The sequence below is a fragment of the Pteronotus mesoamericanus genome, unplaced genomic scaffold (genome assembly GCF_021234165.1).
Source record: "Pteronotus mesoamericanus isolate MK-2021 breed Mesoamerican mustached bat unplaced genomic scaffold, CSHL_Meso_final contig_24, whole genome shotgun sequence".
Lineage (NCBI taxonomy): Eukaryota > Metazoa > Chordata > Mammalia > Chiroptera > Mormoopidae > Pteronotus > Pteronotus mesoamericanus.
In genome coordinates, this window is record NW_026555100.1 from 22657561 (window position 1) to 22681231 (window position 23671).

Genomic DNA, 23671 nt, shown 5'->3' on the forward strand with positions numbered 1-23671 from the left:
TTATTATTCTCTCCCCTCCCCCTCCATTCTTGAAACACATCGCTTTTGTGACCTTGTTTTCTTCTATGTCTTCTCTCTCTTTTCGTGTGTGTGTGTGTGTGTGTGTGTGTGAGAGAGAGAAAGAGAGAGAGAGAGAGAGAGAGAGAGAGAGAGATTGCCTTCCCTTTTCCTTGACATTTAAAGGCTAAAGTTCCTCAGGAATGAATCTTCAATGCTAGTTCCTCTCATTCTCTACTATCTTACCTACATTTTAAACTACCATCTACCATCTAAAGGTTCTTTATTCTCAAGTGAATACCAACCTCTTCTCTGAGCCCCAGACCTCCCTGACCATGTCTCAAAGGCACCTCATTTAACCTAGCAAAAAAAAAAAAATCAATTCGTGGCCAACCGACTCTTCGAATCCAGCAAAATACAATCTTTCTCTGTCTTAGTAAATGCCCTGCCTCTCTCTGATCTACAGACTCCAAATCTTTGCATCTTCCTTAACCTTTATCCCCTTCATGACAAGTATCTATTTCCTTAAGAAAACCTGTTGGCTTTGCCACTTAACTCTCTCTCAAATGCTTTTCTCTACTCCCACTGCCCTCTTTCTAGTCTAGTCTGTATCAACTTTTATATGGAAAGTAGTCTGGTTGTTCCGCTTGCCTCCACTTTTCACTCCTCCAATCATGGAGCAAAGAATGCTCACTTATAATATAAACTAATTTGCTAGCTCATGTGCCTGAAATGAGTACCCTAAATCCTTAATATCTATTTGATCTCTATCTTTCTCATTTTAGATCCCAGCAATATTTGTGCTTTGGCTCTTTCAGTATATAATGTTTCCTATTACAGGGCTTTCCACATGCTCTCTCTGTCTAGAATGCTCTCTGTACTTCCTTGCCCAGCTAATACCAACTAATTCCTGTCTGACCAGTACCAGCTAATACTCTAAAATTCAGCTCAAATCTAGTTAAAAATGCCCCTTCCTCAGGGAAGCCTTCCCAGAAAGATTAACGTGTGACTCTCCCCAACTGAGCCACATGCACCATGAAGGCAAAGGGCATGCCTCTTTTATTTACTCTGTTACAGGTAGCATTTTGTAGGTACACAGAAAATATTTGTAAGATAAATGAATGCATATGATGAAGTGAATAAACATGGGTCATGCTGATACGTGAGGGGCTACAGAGTCATTGTAGGGAGTCTTTAAATCGATATTTATAACCAGCGATATGCAGATTTAAAAACATGACTATACTCCTTTGGAGGTTTACATAGATTTTTTCCATGAGAAAGAGTTCCTTGTGGAGAACAGTACTGAGAATCACCAACTCTAGTCATAAATAAATACATTTACAAATCTATATTCATGCAGCTATCAGAGCTGCAAGTGGAGGGCTTAGATATGGGTTCCATCAGCCTTCAGAGGCAGCTAAGCCAGTAGGCACAATATTCTGTGTCTATTTTCTATGCATATCATGACATAAAATAGTTTAGAAAGTGCTTCTATATGGAAGCAATTTGAAGGTGTTTTTTGTTATTTGCTGCCATTTTTTTAAAAGAAGTGATCGAGATTTTTCAAAAGCACAATGAATTGAATCAATAGGCTAAATTTGAATTAGTTTAAAACACTGTATGGTCATTCATTTCTTATCAGACTACCAAAATGGCATTAACGAAGTATATATAATAACATTATAAATGTTTATCATGTGATGGATGTTAAGTAGAAAAAAGCAGAGTATAAAGTTATAAATGAATTATAATTGTAAAACACAAAGATAGTTAATAACAGCTGTCCTTAATTAGTTTAGACTGTGATTTTTAAAATCTCTTACTATATTAAAGTGAAAACAAACATTTAATAATAGACATAATTATAAATAATACACTGGCTGTTGTTTTATTTTTTCCTCTCTTTATGACCGTAATCTAGGAATATAACTGTGGCATATGCAAATCACCTTATTATAGTACAACTTTTACATGAAAGATTTATATGATCAACTATTATAATTTACAAGCTAAGTTCACACACACACACACACATATCAGTATGTATGTTTTGTATTCAGAGAAAGAGTTCATTTCCTTATAACTGATGAGTACAATATTTAGTAATTAAGACATCAATGATAATAAAACTGAATCCCTCTTCTGGGTATCTACCCCCAAAACTTAAAAACACTTATTCATAAAGATATATGTAACCCTATGTTCACTGCAGCATTTAACCAATGACTGGACAAGGAAGATGTGATACATATATACACAATGGTATACTACTTAACTATTTCTGACAATATGAACAGATCTCAAGAGTATCATGTTAAATGAAATAAGTCAGATGGAAAAGGACAAAAACCATATGCTTTCACTCATATCTAAGATACAGAACAGAAAGCCACAGACAAAGGAACAAACAAAACGAACACTCATAGACGCAGACAACAGTTTGTGGTTACTAGAGGGAAAGGAAATGGGGAGAGGAGGAAAAGAGTAAAAGAGATCAAATATATGGTGACACAAGGACACTATACTTTGGGTGGGATGCACACAATGTAATATATAGATGATGTATTTTGGAATTTTACACATGAAACTTATAATATTATGAAATAATGATACCCCAATAAATGCAATACAAATACAGGGTCTGGCAGAAGTAATGCCTTTTCGAGTGTGGTTGGTAGGGTAATAATATGGGTGTAATAAATTAGAGTTTTAATTTGAACATTTGGCCTAAAATGCCATATGGTGTGTTTGAGTGTGATATTGTTATGTTACAGAATTACATGCTTATGATTTTGTGATAAAAGATTTTATAATAAAAAGAGGCATAATTTGTGCCAGACCTTGTATTTTATTTCAGAAATAGTCTGCATTCATGTATCAGAAATACTTGTAGTGAAGTAAAACATTTACTTTTTCTATTTGATATTTCTGGATGATTATGTTTTTTTCAAGACAAAGTGTAAATATGGAGATAGGTCTCACCACCTAAACAGTGGTATATCACGGTAAATATCACAACTTACTCTTAGGACTGAACAGTGAATATAACCATTGAGTTATACATCACTCTCTTCACTAAACTACAAACTCCTTCATGTTAGAAAATAGTTTCCTATTTGGTATGTGCATTGTAAAGCACAATGCCTGACACATCGTAAGTACATTTCTGTTTATTAAATGGATGAGTACATATTGTCAAAGGAAAATGTGTGCCTTGCATCACATATGCTACTTGCTGCTCTAAAAAAAGGTTTAATGATCCTCAGCTTTGATCTGATGCTGTCTCTTCTGACGTCTTTGTGATTATAACTTCATATTTAGAAAGAGAAGCCCTCAGTGGATAATTGGCAGTAATTCTGAGAAGTTTAAACATGCCATAAAGGTAAAGTTTCTGTCAAGAATAGTTTTCTTCTTAGAAAATACATCTCATGAGACAGGCTATGGGTGCATGTCCTGCCGCAGGGAGTTTTGAGAAGCATTTCCCTCAAATAGTTCTCTCAAGTCAATCTTCCTGGACCAACCACTCAAGTTGAACGCTGGGTATGTTTTTCTAAAAGGGATGATTTGCACATTTTGTGGAAGCATTTGGCTGCTGAAGCCAGATAATGGTAACATTGTTAATTGTTTCCCACAGTTGAACTTCTGAATGTCTCCACTGAATTGATCTTTACGGTGAGCCCTACTTTTTTTTTTTGTTTTTACCAAAATAGGCATAGTCAGTGAGGCAATACCAACAAAACTTTCACATGGATAAATAATATGATCATTTTAGTTGGGCTTTAGGAAATATTAATATTACCTTTAATGAATTTTACAAAATCAAGGGGACCTTTAAAAAATAAAGCTTACACAGTAGAGCCAAAACAGTACCTTAGTTCTAAATGGTATAAATTTTGTGATCTATGTAAAAATATAAAGATATTAACAGAATTATAAAGGCATTTTGGAGCAATTACAGCCTTATCTTAATTCCTACAATGTTGGCAAACCTTATAAATTCCTATAATAAAAAGTGAAGGCACGATGTTTTCAAGGGGAAAAAAATCCAATACAAAGAGACAAAAACATTAACCGAAATAGATGTTTAAACTAGTTAGTTCAACTAAAAAGCTTTCCCTAAGGGGTAATTTACAATTTACCTTTTCTGAGTGACAGGACATCTAATTTAAAAAATGCTGTCAACTTCAGAAACCTTCAGCTATGAATTATTATAAAGCTATAAAATGCTAACCCTGTTAAAGGCATGATGATACCTGCCTTGATTTCTATATATGTGTTTTTGTACTTATGTATGTATTTACTTATTTGGCTATTTTGAAGAATAAATTATCAGTTATATTATCATTCTCTCTAGAATTGAATCAATGGTTTTGGATTGTTTTCATCAAACTCTTCCTATTTTCTAGATAATTATCAATACTAAGGAATGTGGGTTACACATTCATTTGGATTTAGCATTAATTAAACAGAACAGTTCAAACTGATTTTACTTTTTATATTCAAGTATAAATATATAATAGTTAATTTATAATCCTGTCAAATTCATGGTCAAATATTTTAAAACATTTATAGGTTGTGATTCCATTGCCATTCTTTAATCATAATTAAACTTTCTCTTAACTAAATGAAAATATATTTTAATACAAATATCTATGTATATTTTCCAGACTGGGTTTAATTTCATCATAAACTATCAAAGTGAGAGTAATTTGCCTACATAAGGTTAAAGAATTCTTGCACAGATAAAATAATTTTATATTATAGATATGCACTAATTTTATCTGTAAATCAAACCATATGTCAAATGCATTAGTAAATTTCTAAGTGTTTATTAAATGAATGAGCAGTAGGTTATATTTCTAATGATTACTTCTACCAACAATATCATCTACTTTCATATCTTTTTATAATTTACAAAATATTTTTACATATTGCCATCAAGTAAATCACAAAAATACCATTTTAATGGCAAGATAATGAGACTGAGAGAGAGAAGTGTTAAATCAAGACCAGGATCACTTGGTTCGTAATGAGAGAGCCAAGAGGAGAACCCAAGCCTTCCAGCCCTTGTTCAGGGTCATATTTTTCATACTGACTGATTCTCTACCAACTTAAAGAACTGTCACCACATCTGTTTTCTAAATGTCTAAATCTGAATTTCAGTGAGTTTATTTTCTTACTGTCCTTAGTTGAAACATGTGAAAGTGAACCCATAAGTGCCCAGAATTCATGAGATGTACACACAGTTAGTTATCTGTAAGAAGTCAAGAGCAAAATGAGGATATACTAATTCATAATCACTTTCTATTACTCATCAATTTTAAGTCTGTGACTAGTCTCAACACTGAGTAGAGAGAATAGAATTTATGCAAGAACATTAATCAATGAATTTGTCTAAAGTTCAACAGAGAAACAGAAGTAGACCAAAGGATGCTTGAAGTTAAAAGACCTTTGACTTTTTTAGTACTGGAAAAAATTTTCATCTTCACAGATTATCAAGACAAAAAAGTATTTTTTATTTCTTTTGCTTTTAGGTTACTACAAAACTAATTAATCAAACTCTACCCCTGAACCATTTACTGATAAATTTTGTTTATTTAACCCTTTAGTTTTGCTGTATGATATCAAATACTAAATTATTTTTGCTTAAATTACTTCATTGGTGGAAAGATGAGAGGATTATATAGATTACAAATTTTAATAAGTAACACATTTTTTGCAGAAAAAGCCAATCTTAAATTACTGTAAATATTTGTATAAAAAATAAATCTGTATTTTAAAGCAAATTATTCTAGTAGAGAAACTTGTATTTTATTACAGTAAACTGATAATTAATGGTATGTGCACTATCTCATACATTCTGGAAACAGTGCTGCCCAAGTTCAATGTAAAGCAATGATGTAGTCACACAGGGAAATATCTTCCAGTCATTATTTTTCATACAACTTCACAAACAACTATTGGATGCAACAACCATTCATTCAGAAAGTATTTTCAGTGGGAGAAATAATGTATTTACATTTAATGTTTTAATATTGGATTTTAAACTATGTAATTTGTTGTATATAATGTGTACTTTTTTTGCTCAAATTTTTGAGAGAAAAATAAGGATGTGCATTATACATGGCTATAATGATTACATACCATGGGTATACTAATGGGTATAATAATCGCATGTATAACATACACAAAAACATGGGAGCACATTATACACAGCAAAATACAGTAATTACCTTGAATCATTTGCTTCTTTTTCCTTAGTTTCTTCTAGTCACATTGATGGACTTTGTAAAGTTTAACCAAATATTTGATCTTATTTCTGTTCAAAATCATTTTTTAAATCAAAATTAAGGCCAAAGTGGGGGAAAAAATGCCACTTACTTTGCTTTAGCTTCTGCATCCTCATATGCTTTATTAGAGACATCATCCAATCCTCCGATCAAATGCTTGAAAGATCTGTTAAAGGAAAAACACATGAATAGGATAAATCCTCCATGAAGCTGTAACAAGGACAACCTAGTAATGATATATTGAAACAATCTAAAAGGATCCAAACTGAAATGAGTTCACACACTTAGTCTATTAGGTAATGATATAAACTCTTCAGTCATGTTCACTTCTGTAGCTCTCACCACTAAGAACCATGTCTGGCAAAAGCAGATATGCAAAGAAGTGGGCGAAATAAAGTCTGTGGCCCACTAACTGATGTAGATCACAAAGCTAATTATAATTGTGAAATAACAATACCTACTAATTATTGAATGACTACTGTATTCCAGGTACTACTATTCTTTTAATTCTCATGAATGTATATTAATTCCAAGTCTCAAATAAAATATAAAAGATAAACATCATTAACTCTACTTAACAAAACAGTAAAATAATCTTCAAATGCAAAATAAAGAAGATAAGGAACCAACTAACATGAAGGAATTATAGAAAAATCAACTTATTAAGGAGCAGTGAAGAAACTGACTTTAGCATAAACCAGGGAGAATAATGTATCTGCTTAAACCAAGTCTTTTCAATATTCTATTATGTCTATAGAAGTGTATTCATCCACTTTGTATAGTGAAGTCTCAACTCATATACCTGTAAAATATCATAGAGTCAAGACAAAATATATACGCTCACACACAGGAATCACTCTCAAAAATTACTGAATGCAACCACATACAGTAACTCTAACACACACTACATTTTGGGAACCACAGAACTACAATGAATGAAGAAACAAAAGGAGAGTTTATGTTCAAAATTCCAAGTGTTTACATAAATCAGAGCTCTCACTCCCATGGTTCTTATATGCCTGGCATTGGTCTATGCACTTTAAATTAGTAACAAATACTTTAATAGTTACAGAGACCCTATGATTTAGTATTGTTGTCTCTATTTGATAGATGACAATACTAAGGATTGAGAGATTAAGAAAGTGACCTAAAGTCACAGAGCCAAAAGATTGATAGGGAAGGAACAGCCATTCTCCTTCATACTCTGAAACCTATACCGCCACTCTGATCTAATCGCTATGTCTTGAAGATAACTATCAAATCTCCAGCAATATTTGAGGTACATGTGGAAAATTTTAAAGTGCTGAAAGAAACTGCATTTTATTTTAAGCCTCTTTTATCTTAATGCATACAGATGGCTTTGTGTGTTGTATTAAACAACAAAATATAATGCTTAGGTACTGAAACATAGTAGGTACTTGCTGATTTAAATTTAGATATTGCTTAATCACTTTCACATAAACTTAAAAAGAAAACCCTATAAAGAGGAACCTGACACTCTGCTTAGGGCTGACTTGGGGCGGAGGAGTAACTTTTATTTCAGAAACTTAAGTAATGATCTCATCTGTGGGACAGTGTAACTAATGGTGGCTAAGTATGCTAATTATTTCTGATACAAAAGTAAAATGACTAGATGGAGGCCCAAAGAATCAAAAATCCTATTTTAGAGTATAAAGCTTTCTGTAATGAATTGTGTTAATGAATACCAAATGAATGAGCAATAGGCAGCAGTTCTTATAAATATTTTAAAAATATACAATGATAAAAATAAATGGTAAATATAATCCCCATGATTGAAAATGTTTAAATATTATTTTGCAATTGTTCTTTATATGGTAAATTTTTCCACCTTCCCATAGAATGTCTTGGTCATTATTTAGAGAAAGCCTGCTTTCTGCTTTTAGAGAAATTTTCTAAGGCCAGATGGCTTATGTTATAAAGTAAAATACAATATTTCTTTTACTATAAAGATGTTAATATCCTGTTTTTTCCATTTTTTAATAGATAATATAGAATTTAAGCACAGAGAGTTAATGTTACTTGTCCGAGATGACTGCAATTTAACAGCATATTCAGAATTATAATTCATTTTCCCTAATACTCACTGCTGTCCTTTACAATACTTAGATATTTTTAATACAGTCAAATCCAAAATATTGTGAAAAGGCATTGACAGAGAGAAACCAAAAAGAGACAACCACTAAAACTTAACTTTTCAAATACATTCAGATATATTAACAGAATGGGTTCTTAGACCTTTAAAACTCAGTCATTTTGAGAGTTTAAATAGTTTCTAAAAAAAACCACACCCCAAAAGCACAAAATTAAAAAACCAAGGGGGAAAAAAAAACCACAAAAAAAGGAGAAAAAAAAGAAAAAAAAAAAAAAAAAAAAAAAAAAAAAAAAAAAAAAAAAAAAAAAAGAAAAAAAAAAAAACAAAAAAAAAAGGGGGAAAAAATGCCCAGTCTTTCTCCTAGTATCTATTTGAGCTAAAGTCATCTGAAGCAGAACAGTATATTATCAAGGAATTAGAGAGTGAATTGATCACAAATTTCATAAAGATGAAGAATTTTTAACTTAAAAAAACCTAGTCATCTCACTAGGCTCTGTTAAAGCCATGCAGGTCACATTTTAAAAATACAGGTTGAGATTTTTCTTAGCAAGTACACAAATGAGAAAGCTTACATTTGGCAAAGCGATACAGTTTCAAAAATAGGAACAATATAATAACAACAAAGAGGTTAAAGGTAAGTTGAACCTAATTGGGAAAAAATTTTTTTGATCTGCTAATGTGCTGTTTATATTCATTTTTAGTGAATCTGATGTCAAATTATAAGCATCACATTTAAAAGAATGAACAAAGGAAGCATTTGAATTATTAATTATACAAATGTCTTTTTAAGTGTCCTCAATTTACAATATAAATTTTCTATGTGGTGCTAATGATCCAATATTTATTAATTTTTTTATTACTAGATAAAACATAAAGAAAATGACATGTACTTACAAAAGGTCCCTATCTTGATATGATAGAAAATTATTTTTGAAATAATTTTGCTCTAATTGAGGAAAATGGCTTTTTTTTTAATTGAATTTATTGGGGTGGCATTGGTTCTCAAAACCCTGCACGTTTCAAATGTACAACTCAATGAACCATCATCTGAACACTGCACCGTGCACCCGTCACCCCAAGCAAAGTCTGTTTCTGTCCCCATCCCTCCCTCTTTTGCCCATCTCCACCTGCCTTCCGTTCCCTTTCCTTCTGGCTATCACCACACTGTGGACTGTGTCTGTGTGTTTTGTGTATGTGTATATATATATATATATATATTTTTTTTTTTGGCTAATCCCTTCACCTTCTTTTATCCAGTCTCCTAACCCCACTCCCCTCTGACAGCTGTCAGTCTGTTCCATGTATCTATGTTTCTGCTTCTATTTTGTTTGTCAGTTTATTTTGTTCATTAGATTCCACATACAAGTGAGATCATATGGTACTTGTCTTTCTCTGACTGGCTTATTCTACTTAGCATAGTCATCTCCAGATCCATGCATGCTGTCTCAAAAGCTAAGATTTCCTTCTTTTTTGTGGCTGCATAGTATTCTACTCTATAAATGTACAATAGTCTTTTATCCACTAATCTATTGATAGGCACTTGGACCATTTCCAGATCTTGGCTATTATGTAAATAGTGCAAACAGTGCTGCAATGAACATAGGGGTCCAAATACTCTTTTGAATTAATGTTTTGGGTTTATTAGGATATGTTTCCAGAAGTGGGATGGCTGAGTCAAAAGGTAGTTTGAGTTTTAATCTTTTGAGGAAACTCCATACTGCTTTCCACAGTGGCTGCACAAATCTGCATTCCCACCAAGAGTGCATGAGGGTTCCCTTTTCTCTACATCCTTTCCAACACTTGTTTGTTGATTTATTGATGGTAGCCATTCTGGAAGGTATGGGGTTATATCTCATTGTGGTTTTAATTTGCATTCTCTGATTATCCATCTGTATGTCTTCTTTGGAGAAATGTTTATTCTGGTCCTTTGCCCATTTTTTAATTGGATTGTTTGTCTTCCCAGTATTGAGTTGTGTAAGTATCTCATATAGTTTGGAAATGAACCCCTTGTCAGTTGTATCGTCAGTGATATGTTCTCCCATTCAGTCGGTTCCCTCTTCATCTTGTTGATGGTTTTTGTTTTTGTTGTGCAGAAGCTTTTTAGTTTGATGTTGTCCCATTTGTTTATTTTTTCCATTGTTTCCCTTGCCCAAGGAGATATATTGGCAAAAATATTGCTATGAAAGATGTCTGAGATTTTATTGCCTATATTTTTTCTAAGATTTTTATGGTGTTGCAACTTACATTTAGGCCTTTTATCCATTTGGAGTTGTAAGCTGGTGGTCTAGTTTCATTTTATTTTTTCTGCATGTATCTGTCTAATTTTCCCAACACTATTTATTAAAGAAGCTGTCTTTATTCTACTTTATGCTCTTGCCTCCTTTGTTAAATATTAATTGACCATAAAGGTATTGGTTTATTTCTGGGCTCTCTGTTCTTTTCCTTTGATCTGTATACCTATTCTTACGCCAGTATCAGGCTGTTTTTATTACAATGGCCTTGAAGTATAGTTTGATATCAGGTATTGTGATACCTCCAACTTTGTTCCTTTTTCTCAAGATTGCTGATGGTACTTAGGATTTCTTTCTGTTTTTTCTTTGGTTCCATATACATTTTTGAAATATTTGTTCTAGATCTGTGAAATATGCCATTGACATTTTAATAGAAAAATGCTTTTCATTTAAAATGTAATTGATTTTCTATTATGGAAAATTTTTTAAAATGAGAGAAGAAATCACTCCTAGTTTCCTAACCACAAATAACTACTGGGGAAACATTTATGTATTTTTTTTCTGTGTAGCTTTGTTGTTGTTTATGGAGTGGTAATTATGAAGTAGCTATGATTTAATATCTTGATTTTTAACTTACTATTGAAGCTTAAATGTATATTTTTATTTTTAAGAATTCTATGAACTATAATTTCACAGCCAAATAATAGATCATTACATGTACATACATCATAGAATATCTACTTTATCTATCTAGACACGCAAACATCAACACATGCACTCACACACATACATATAGATGAAAGGGCTGTGGCAACTATGTATTAAAACCCTTATATTTGTACTCTTGATTACAGAGTTAATATATGAAATTTCTTTTTGATGTAAAAATATCCAGGACTATAATCTTGAAATTGTAATCATATGTCCTTTCTTAATCATCTTTATGTAGAAAACAATCTTGGCTGAATAACAATTTTTTAAAACATGAAACAAATGCATCCAGCATTCTAAGTCTCCTCAAACAATAAGTCAACCGTTATACTTAACTAAAAGTTTAAGAAAACATAGATTTTTCAAGCAATATTAATAAGTTCCAAATGACTGTGTCTGTGCATCCCTGCACGGATCATTGAATAATTTAAAATATCTTGATAAACATAATTGATGACATTACATTGTTTTATACCCCTGGCGCAAGTATGAACTAATTAGTGTTTCGTTTTTTACTCTCACTGATACTCTGTAGGAACACCTGCCATCTGTGTGGAGCCTGATTAAACAGATATTTGGAAATTATTACCATCAGTATCAGATGCCTTTTAAAATGTTTACTCAGGCCCTGTGACATTTCTTAAATACCAAAGGAGAAGACTTGTTTTATTCAGAGAGGTATTATAATGAAACGTATTTGAAAACTTTAACAGCTGACTGAGAAGAAAACATAAAATATTATTTATCAGTTCTAACAAGTATAGGAGACTTTTGGAAAATCATGAAACTCATGAATGAATAACTGTTAAATAAAATAGCCAACTTCACATATACTCTAGATATAATTTTGGAATAAATGAAGAATACATTAATGAGCAAAAGACTTTAATATAGTGACATTCAAGAGCACACCTATTGCATGCACATTAAGTATGGGGTATGAAATGCAATTGCAACAATCTTGGCAGACTTTTTTGAGGAGGTAGATAAAATGTTATTAGCTGAGTACATAGAGGTAGAAAGAGACCAAATGGAAAATCCTTTTTTATGTTTAATGCTGGTAGTTTAAACATGCTTGCAAAGGTGGGGTAGACAAGAAAGAAAGAGGAAGTAAGAAGGGATGAAGGAAAGACAGAAGGGCGGGAAGCGGGGAGGAAAGGAGGAAACAAGAAGGCAATAAAGGGGGAGAGGGAAAAAAAGAAAGAGAAATGACCCTTTCACATCAAGAATGTTATTTACAAAAATTTTTCTTAAGAAATAACATTTAAAGGGCTGTGTTTCTCATTCTAGGAAATTTGTCTGTTTTAGAACATTATAGTGACAGTAACTCAGTGGGTAATAATTTCAGTTACTAATATGTTTTCATTATTAAGCCAAAACATTCTCCTGAAGGGAGCTGATTTAGTGGAATGTCTAAAATTGTATAATTTTTTTCTTCAGTTGTGATAGGATGACACTTCATCTAGAGAGAAAAAGGGGTATTATTTATTAAAAAGACAGTCCAAACTTCAGAGATCAGTATTATCATGCCGCTACAAAAAGAACACTTGTTATATTCATAACTGATGTATATATTCAACAGCATGTATTAGTCAACTTAGTCCTCATGAATTCCTATTCCATTATACTGCTTAGGAATCTTGTAAGAAAATGTTTAAGATACAGCCTTTTCAAATTCAAAATAGGGTGTGAGGAAGTCTCAAAATTCATTGATAAGTTTTTTAAATCTTATCCTTAAATAATATAGCAATCTATTCTTACCAGTTAAAGATCATAAATCAAAATGAGTTAAGAGTAAAATCTTCAACTGGAAGCCATTGTACATACTTCAACAGTGTTAAGCAAAATGTTTGCCAAGCATTGACCGTCTCAACTCTTGAAAAGACCCTTTTAATTTGAAGTGTGTGTGAGATTTTAGCTCATTAGACTTTCATAATCTGAATCTTGACTAAGTCCTTTAAAATATATTATTAAAAGGAAATACAAAGTTTCCAAAATTAGTTGGGACACATTACTTAGGTAAATCCAAGATTTTAGAGGTATCCTTTATTATTTTGGTACTTTTAATCAAGAAAAATCTGTTCATTCACTTTGTGGCTTCTGGTAAAGGCTTTTATGTTTACTTTTTGCTTGCTTTATTTATTTATAACTAGCACAGTCATAATTATTAGTACATCATATCATCAAGAACTTCAGAAGTACTATGAATGCCAAATACATTAAAACCAAACAACATCCAAATTCTGTCAATTATCTATCCATCCACCCGTATGTACACAATGCTTATTATCTACAAGAAATGATTCAAGTTGCTGTGGATTATGCAAAGAGTAAGATATTTCTTAAGGAATTTATAGCCTTAGAGATAAAAGACAAACAATTATCATACAAGGTAGGAGGTGAACAGTGGTTGAATCTTATCAAAAGGAAGCTTCTAAAAAATGCCACTTTTATGAACAGTTTTATCTTCGATGTTTTCTTTATTCTGCCCATATGTTTATATTTGCAAGAGAATAGTACACACACCCAAGTTTTAGATATTTGGTTATCCCTGTCTTTCCTTTGTAACAATAATCCTGTATCTATCATGGGGATAATTCATTAGGTAAAGTTGATTACAAATAATACACATTTAATTTAAAACATTTCCTGATTATAATTGCATGCTTTAAAATAACTGAAATTTTAAAATAATGATCTATATTGGCATAATGACCATAGAAATCAAAAGTTAAGAACTGAGTTCAGACACTCTTGCATTTCATTTACTGTGGTTTTTGAGGAAGTTTTAAGGTCCAATGTGTCTATATAGTTAGTCCTCTTTAGGACAGAGCCTTGTTGAGTTAATAAGGTTTATTATATTGGTCAAATGACATGGTCTAGTTTTGAATTTTTTTACCTTTTTTTCTGATCCCAGTGGTAATAGGTTGAAATTTGGAAGGCACTAAAAACTCCAAAGAATAAAAAGATTATCTGTAATTCCACAGCCTTGAGCCAAATGATAGTATTTCAGCCTGTATTTTTCTAGACATTTTTTAATGTTATTTCAAAGTTGGAACTGTATTGTTAGATTACTTATTTGACTTTAGGCTATGTTTGTGCTTATACAGTAACCAGCTTATTGGTTAGATGAAGAAAAAAAATCCAGTGTAGGACATGCTTGATTTTGTAGAAACATCCTATATGGACTGACTATATTTCTCAGTCTTATTTATTTGCTTATCTAATAATTTTACTGTTGAAGCTCTTGCAATAGTTTCTGGCTTAAGTTTTATTTGATTCTTTTTTGACTTTTAACCTTTAACTGTTAAGAATATGTTACATCTTAATAAAGAATTAAGAGATAGACCTACAGCCAACATCATACTCAATGGGCAAAAACTAAAAGCTTTCCGCTCTAAGATCAGGCAAAATACAAGGGTGTCCTTTATCACCACTTCTATTCAACATAGTATTAGAAGTCCTAGCCACAGCACTCAGACAGGAAAAAGAAATAAAAGGCATTCAAATTGGAAAGGAGGAAGTAAAACGACCACTGTTTGCCGATGACATGATAGTATGCATCGAAAACCTTATAGACACCACAAAAAGACTACTTAACCTGATAAGTGAATTTGGCAAAACAGCAGGATACAAAGTCAATATTCAGAAATGGAAAGCATTTTTGTACACCAACAGTGAAATGTCAGAAACAGAAATTAGGGGGGAATCACATTCACTATAGTAACAAGAAAAATAAAGTACCTAGGAATAAACTTAACCAAGGAGGTAAAAGACCTGTACTCAGAAAACTACGCAACACTGAAGAAAGAAATTAAGGAAGACACAAATAAATGGAAGCATATACCAAGTTCATGGATTGGAAGAATTAACATCATTAAAATACCAATACTACCCAAAGCAATTTATAGATTCCACATAATCTCTATTAAAAGACCAATGACATATTTCACAAATATAGGGCAAATATTTCAAAAATTTATATGGCTCTGATATCCTCAAAATTACTCTGATATCCTCAGCAATCTTGAGAAAGAAGAACAAAGTAGGAGAGATCACAATATCTGATATCAAACTATATTACAAGGCCACTGAAATCAAAACAGTCTGGCACTGGCATAAGAACAGACACATAAATCAATAGAACAGAATAAAGAGCCCAGAGATAAACCCAAATCTCTATGGTCGATTAATATTTGACAAAGGGGGCAGAAGCATAAAATGGAGTAAAAACAATAGCCTCTTCATTAAATGATATTGGGAGAACTGGCTAGGTACATGCAAAAAATAAAAAATAAAACTACACCACCAACTTACACCATACACCAGAATAAACTCAACATGGATAAAAGACTTAAATATAAGTCATGACACCATAAAAGTCCTGGAGAAGAACATAGGCAGGAAAATTTCAGGTATCCCACATGGCATTATTTTCACCGATATGTCCCCTAGGGCAAGGGTATTAAAGGAAAGAATAAATAAATGGGACTACATCAAATTTAAAAGCTTCTGCACAGCTAAAGAAAACATCAGCAAAATAAAAAGGGAACCAACCCTATGTGAAAACATATTTGCCAATGATACCTTGAACAAGGGTTTGATCTCTAAAATACATGAAGAACTCACATGGCTCCACTCCAGGAAGATGAACAATCCAATTAAAAAATGGGCAAAGGACCTGAACAGACACTTCTCGTAGGGGGACATACAGAGGGCCCAAAGGCATATGAAAGGGTGCTCAACAGCAATAGCCATCAGAGAGATGAAAATTGAAACCACAATGAGATATCATCTCACACTTACCAGAACAGGCAACTTTAACAAATCAACAAACAAGTGCTGGTGAGGATGCAAACACTGTGGAAAACAGTATGGAACTTCCTTAAAAACTAAAGGTGGAAATGCCTTTTGACCAAGCAATTCCACTGCTGGGATTATATGCTAAGAATCCTAAACACAAATTCAAAAGAATCTATGCACTCCTCTGTTCATAGCAGCATGAAGTGTAGGAAACAGCCTAAGTGCCCATCAGTAAATGAGTGGGTCAAAAAACTGTGGTACATTTACACAATGGAATACTACACAGCAGAAAGAAAGAAGGAACTCCTACCATTCCTGACAGCATGGGTGGAACTGGAGGGTATTATGCTAAGTGAAATAAGCCAGACAGTGAAAGACAAATACCATATGATCTCACCTATAAGTGGAACCTAATCAACAAAGCAAAGAAAGGAGAAAACTAGAACCAGAGACATGAAAATATAATAACAAACTGACAGTGACCAGAGGGGCTGGGGGAGGCGGGAAATGGAGGTAAGAAGCGGAAGGGTCGTTTGAATCAGGAACAAAAAGAGGACTAATGGGCATAGACAGTGGGGTGGGGATTGACTGTGGGATGGGGCGGGGGGGGGCAGGGAGAACAACGGGGGGAAAGGTGGGACAACTGTAACTGAACAACAATTTTAAAAAATGATCTATATAAACTCAAAAAATAAAGAAGAAATAAACTGTCTTTTTAAAAAGCGTATTTTGAGATCTTTCCCTCAAACAATTTTGAATGTGTAAATCATCTATCTTAAATAGTCATATGCAAGTTTCTCATATATAATTCACCTTTACCTAACCGTGATTGAATTCAGGAATCTTTTGTAGCTAGTGCAACGCACAGAATGATTGATAAACTGTTACTGGTCCGTGAAGAGATTAAGTAGAGAGGTTTAGAGGCTTTTATAGCAAGTTGACACTGCTTAAGTAATCCAAGGGTGAGATCAGTAGATTCACATTTTTGAACAGGGTATGAACATATTTAGTTATTGTCAAACTCGTGAGGTGAGAAACATTTAGTACAAACTGCATGCAAGTCATACACAGGAGGATAATATTGAATGTGTGCTATTTTAAGATTAGTTTGCTAACTGTAAACCAGAGCATACAAAGTCCAGAATCTATTTCTTTTCTTGAAAGATTATTTAAATTTAACCACAACTTTACAGGATAAATTGACAGACCCAGCTACAATTTAGTAAAGAATTAATAAATAAATAACATCGCTTATTCCATTTTGAGTAAATAATAAAAATGAATATCCTATGTGTGTTAAAATTGTTTTAAAAATCACTTTTCCTACTTCCAACGAGGCACGTCTTTAAGTCTCGTTTCTCTATTCTGAGTGTATTAAGCGAATCATAGAACAGTGCAGATGCACATTGCTCTCTGCAAGTGGCATTCCCATCAATTCAACCTAAGTCAGAAAAATTAACAAGCAAGAACCAGGAACATTTGGCGCAGGAAGAATAAATACTGATATACACACTGTTCTTTAAAAGTGTACCTATTTCAGCTGGGACAGAGAATTGTTATTTCACTCATAAATTTTGGTTTTGCTATGACTGCAAAATAAGTGTAAAAGCCATTCACTTTTTTATTGCTTATACCCACACTTTCAACGACAATGTGATCAACTGTTGTAATTCTTTTTATCCAGTGTTATATTTGTTCTGATATTTTTATTGACATAAAATTTTACATATGTTCAGTATGATATTTTTTAAAGTGAGCATTTATTTTTATGCCTTTTTGTTTTATTTTTCTAGTAATCTATTTGTATTTTATTTTATTAAAGCATTTGATTATGATGGATTGGAAATAAAACAAAGTAGAACAGGCCCTGAGCACCAGCCCTTGGAGAAGCACTGTCCTGACCGCACACCTCCCCCCAGCCTCTCCTAATGTCCCTTCCTGACCCCACCTGACACCTTCTGCTGCCTTCTCAGAGCACTTACTGCACAGGTCTGCAGCTGGTAGTGTTTGGGTCAGTCCCTACACTAAGCAATGAACTCTTTGATGTCTAGGGTTTTCTGACCGTGTATCGCTAGTGCTAGCGAAGTCTCTGCACACAGAATACATTCAATAGGTGCTTATTAAACAGGTTAAGGAAGTAATTATTTAATCAATTCATATAAGTGCTTATTGAAGAACTTAATAAAGTAGTTACTTAATTTCTGTAACACCTAAAGGTATTTTTGGTCCATGAATTTAATCACCCTATATTTAGTTTTTCTTTTCAGAAATATAGAAATCTATTAAATTATATATATATATATAATTTTTTCCCCTGAGGAAAGTTAAAAGAATAAATGGCATATTACAGAATTCACAGCTACAAATAATAAATATTAATACACAAACATCACTGTAATATATTTATAAGAAGTACAACTACATAAAAAAGAGAACATGGCACCATAACAGATAAAAGTCATTGAATATGTCAAATCCTTCACTGTAGATTTGGTTAAGCACTCTACCATACAAGATTAGTACAGCAAATCCAAACCCACACATAATCCAGGCCTCAGCTGGTTTACTTCAGTGAATGAAGGAAGAGGCCTGGAAAATGGGGGAGGTGGAAGAACTCTTCTGGATAATGAAGGCTTCTCTCCAATAGGCCCGGGGTCTCTACTTCCTCCATCATATTTTTTATTGTGGCACTAAAGTGAGAAAGCTGGGATCTCACATAATTTGTTAGCCTTTCCACGGTAAGGTTTTCCAGAAGAGAACACATTTCTTACTCTTTCAAGAAGTCATTCTAGATCAGGGTTCAGCAAACTTCTGCCTATGAACAAATCTGGCCCATGCATGGTCCCATAAATAAAGTCTGATTGGAACAAGGCCACTTTTATTCTTTTATATACTGTCCATGGCTGCTCTTATGTATAACAGCACAGTTGACTAGTTGTAACAGAAATAGTACAGCCTGAAAAGCTGAAAATATTTACTATCTGGCCCTTTACAGAAAAAGGCTGTGGCTCTTGCTTCAGATTTTTCTCTTCCTCTCATCCAACACTAAATCTTATAATTCTGACTTTAATAATCTGAAATGAACCCCCCTTTCTCTATTCTCCTTTGGTGCCAGCCACCATTCTCTTTTGCGAATTCTGTAATTGCCTTTCCTTTACTACCACTCTTGTCCTCACACAGCAGGCAGGGCAATCCATCTCTTAAAAACATAAGTCAGATCACATCACTCCTCTGCAGTGTGTCAAGCTTGCATCTGCCTCACAGCCTTTGTCCTCTATCTAGAACATTCTTTCTCTAAATCTTTGCGTAACTTTTTTGTAATGCCATTTCGGTTTCAGCTCACTTGTGCCTTCTTGAAACAGGTCTTCTTTGACCCAACTGGAAAGTAGCCTTTAGCACAAAACCTTATTGGTCTTATTCTCTGTCACTTTAACCCATTTTATGTTTATCCCAGCACTTTCCACTTGCTAAAAACTACTTTGCTTAAATATCTATTGTCTTTCCCAGATTAGAATTAAGTTTCATGAGATTAGGGATCTAGTTTATTTTATTCATCAAAAACTCTTTAGGAACTAGAACATAGACTGGTGTGTAATAAAATTTGAAATAAATTAATGAATAGATGAGTGAACTAATTCATTCATTTACAATACTTTTTCATTCCTTGGGTGTGACTGGGAGAAGACAGGCAAATACTTAAGTCTTCTTAAGTATTTTAGAAGAAAAGTTAAAGGTATATGAGTTGAAATTCCTATGTCCCTCTTTAAGAATTCACATAGATAAATGATAAATTTTTAAGACTGAAGTTTAGTTATAATTAAGTCCTTACTTAAATTTTGGTTCCTAATGAAGACTTACATTGGTATAAAGATAGGTGAAATGATTTGAAACACCTACCAATGCATCATTAAATTATATATAGGACATTAAATGAGGGTAATGGTTTTAGACTGTGATGGAATTTATATCTATGAATCCCAATTGCAATTAAAGTGAAAGGAGAGATCTAAAAATGTAACACAACTTTCATTTCAATTAAAAGCAGAAGAAATTAGATAAATCTCATGTGATAGTTTAGTCTTTTAGGTTAAAGAGGGAAATGCGTTTCTAAATATAGATTGCTCTAAGATGACAAATTTGTTTCATTTCCCTTAAGGAAAAAGCCTCCCAACTATTCTTAAATCAGACAATCCATGCAGAAGAAAGATTTCTTATGGCTGATCATTACTTATGTGTTAGAAACTCTCTTTATCTTGACTATATCAAATATATACTAACAAAGTTAGACATTACATATTTCTCTGTCATTGATTTTCTGGGCCAAAATATCCCTGCTTTGACATGAAAGCCAATGACAATGTTTTATATATACCCAATTAATTGCTTTAAAATAATCACTTTCCTTAATGCAAACAAAATGCCAATGCTAAGTTATTTAACTCTTCTCATAATGCAACAGATTCTCAGTTTTGAGACAATTTTGATGTCCATTTTCTCAATATGAATATACAAATAAAAGTTATATTTTTCCCAGATTTTCCTATTCTCAAAGCAGAATCTATAGTAACAGTGGATATTTAATCAATTAAATATTGTTCAAGCTTACCTATTTAGAAATTATTTAAAATTTATAAATCAACATAACTGACAAGATTATCAAACTATCTAAACAAATAGGTACATTTATTAAAAGCAATAAAAATGCACAGCTGATATATTTTAGTTTATATAATCACATCAATTATATCAGATATTAATTTAAAAAATCCACTTTTTTTGTAACCGACTACTTAAAAACTGGCTTTATAAAACTTTGGCTAAGAAAAATTGACATTGGAACATAAAATACTATATAAGTCACTGATTTTTTAAAGTACATTGAAAATAAAATGTGAGGATGCCACATGAAATCTCTCAAAATATCTTTTTAGTAAACTTATTTATGTCCTGAAATTCTTTAAAACAAAGGCAACTTTCATCTGTTACATTTTTACAAAAATCAGTGTGCCACTGGTGTTTTTATTTCTGCCCTCATTACATGACAGAAAAGAGAAATAAAGACTTTACAAGAAAAAGTCACTTGAAGTTAAGAGATATAGTCTTAATGTCACAAAATGCTTGAGAATCTAGTAATAACAAAATATAAAGCAAAACATGAAAGCAACAACTAGTATGCATCAGGAATTGTACAAACAATTTTACATGAATCACCCCTGTTTTAAAGATAAAGCAACTGAGGATAAGACACTTAAGCAATCCACCCACGGTTACTTGGCTAGTAAGCACCACCATTGGGATCTGAATGGAAGCAACCTGACGCTGACTCATCACCCCAACCATTACATCATTTTTATCTTCTAATATGGAAAGCGGAAGCCCACAGACCGAGAGCTGGCAGTGTTCTCTCTCTCTCACATCCTGCATTCGTGGTCAATCAAATTCTTTGAGAGAAATATTTTTTATTTTAACAGATGACCTTCTTTCTTCTATTGCATTGTGTCTATAGAAGATCCAGTTAGGAAGTGGATTAGTCTACTAGGGTTACCATAACAAAATGCATAGACTGGGTGGCTTAAACAACAGAAATCTATTTTCTCACAGTTCTGGAGGCTGAGAATCCAAGACCAAGGTGCCACCAGAGTTGGTTTCTGATGAAGCCTTTTTTTTTTATTTGCAGACACCCTTCTCACTGTGTCCTCACATGTCCTTTCCTCTGCGTGTGCACCCTCCAGGTGTCTCTTACCATTATTAGGACACCAGACCTTTTGGATTAAGGCTCAAATCTTATGGCCTCATTTAACCTTGATTATCTTGTAAAGGCCCTATTTCCAAAAACAGACACACTGGTATTTGGGGCCTCAACATATGGATTTAGCGGACATAATTCACTTCATAAAAGGAAGTTTCATGAAGACATATTAATGGTAACTTAGAAGATACTCGTACATCTTGTATAGCTGGGTCATTTATGAACATTTTAATTTATAATTTTTGAGAGGTTCATAAAAAGTTAAATTCTTGGTTTTCATTTCTTTCCCTGGACTTAAAAGTATAGTGACAGTCCCATTACATTTCTCTCCTGAGGAAGCAACCCGGCTTTCTAAAGATGACATGAACTCTTTCAGCTCCTTCCTGACTCCTTGCTCCATCAATTGCAATATTCCTTATTGTTTCATTTCATTGCCTCCCTTCAGACTTTTCCTTCCTTTCAGTCTATAAAAGATGGTTTCTCCACACCTAAAACACAAAACTATCCTTTGTGACCAAATAGCCCATTTGAATAAACTGAATTTCCTATCTCTTATCCTCATTTTTAATTTAATTCCTAACTTATTGCAACCTGGCATTCTTTCCCATTTTTCTTTCATTCTTCTTACTCAAAGTTATCACTCGTCGGCTAACTGTTAATCCCAGTGGTCTCATTCCAGGTCCCATCCTCGCGGAGCTCTATGAGATTCATGGCCCTGCTGACCGTCTTCGCTGGATATAGCCAATGAAAGAGAAACTTGGGGCACTGCACTGACTTACTCTATTCTTTTTTCTGATGTTTCAGTTTCCTAATTCTCCTCCTCCTGTACTAGGGGAGATGCCCTAAAACCAGAATTTATTCATAAAAAATTGAGTATTTTATTCTTACATGCTTAAGCTTCAGTCACCTTTGAGGTATTCTCTATTTGATGCAATACACCTTTTGAGACATATTTTTCCACTGCTTAAAACAGTTTTTGAACTCATTGATTTTGATGCTTTAAAGTGCTTGTTTCACCTCTTCCATATCAGCAAACTATTTCCCTTTCAGGACTTTTTTCTTTTGGGATAACAAAAAAAGAAATTTATTCTCTCAGGGTGAAATCTGGTGAATAGGGAGGGTGGGGCATGGGGGTCATGCTGTTTTTAGTCAATAACAGCTGAACACTCAGCGTGGTGTGAGCAGGTGAGCTGGTAAATCGCCCATTATGAACTGGACAAAGGCTTTGAAAGAGTCCAGTAAAATTCATTGAAGCCGAACACAGCCTCTCACAACAATGCCAGTTCGTACACTGAATCAGATGGCTTCCTAGAACATCCCTAGTGGGAGAAGCCTGTACAGCAAGGGGCCTGCCCTCCAGAAGATAATTCCAGTTTTGGGGGGGTCCCCTCTTGTATGTTACTTGTTAGCGTATGTCACACACACTTCTTCCTCTTCTATCCCTTAAACGGTTACCCAAATTGTATACTTTGCTGACGTTTTCCACTCAACTGACTCTTTTTTTAAAGATTTTATTTATTTATTTTTAGGGAGAGGTGAAAGGAGGGAGAAAAAGAGGAGACATCAATGTGTGGTTGCCTCTCACACACCCTGTACTGGGGGCCTGGCTCGCAAACCAGGCCTGTGCCCTGACTGGGAATCAAACAGGCAACCCTTTGGTTCACAGGCCAGCACTCAATTCACTGAGTCACACCAGCCAGGGCATATTTCTCTTAGACATTAATTGTTTATGACATGTTCAGTCTTGTTTTCACCTGCATTATCTCACTGAAAC

At 33.4% G+C, this 23671-nt stretch overlaps 1 protein-coding gene across 4 annotated transcripts in view; it reads right to left on the bottom strand.

Annotated features, from left to right (window-relative positions):
* PRKG1 (protein kinase cGMP-dependent 1) overlaps positions 1-23671 on the bottom strand; it is a 1177478-nt gene that overhangs the window by 105678 nt on the left and 1048129 nt on the right. For all 4 annotated transcript variants that reach the window (XM_054572784.1, XM_054572783.1, XM_054572786.1 and 1 more), the window contains one exon: positions 6382-6456. In XM_054572784.1, coding sequence (XP_054428759.1) covers positions 6382-6456 — 75 coding nt within the window. The remainder of the gene's footprint in view (positions 1-6381; positions 6457-23671) is intronic.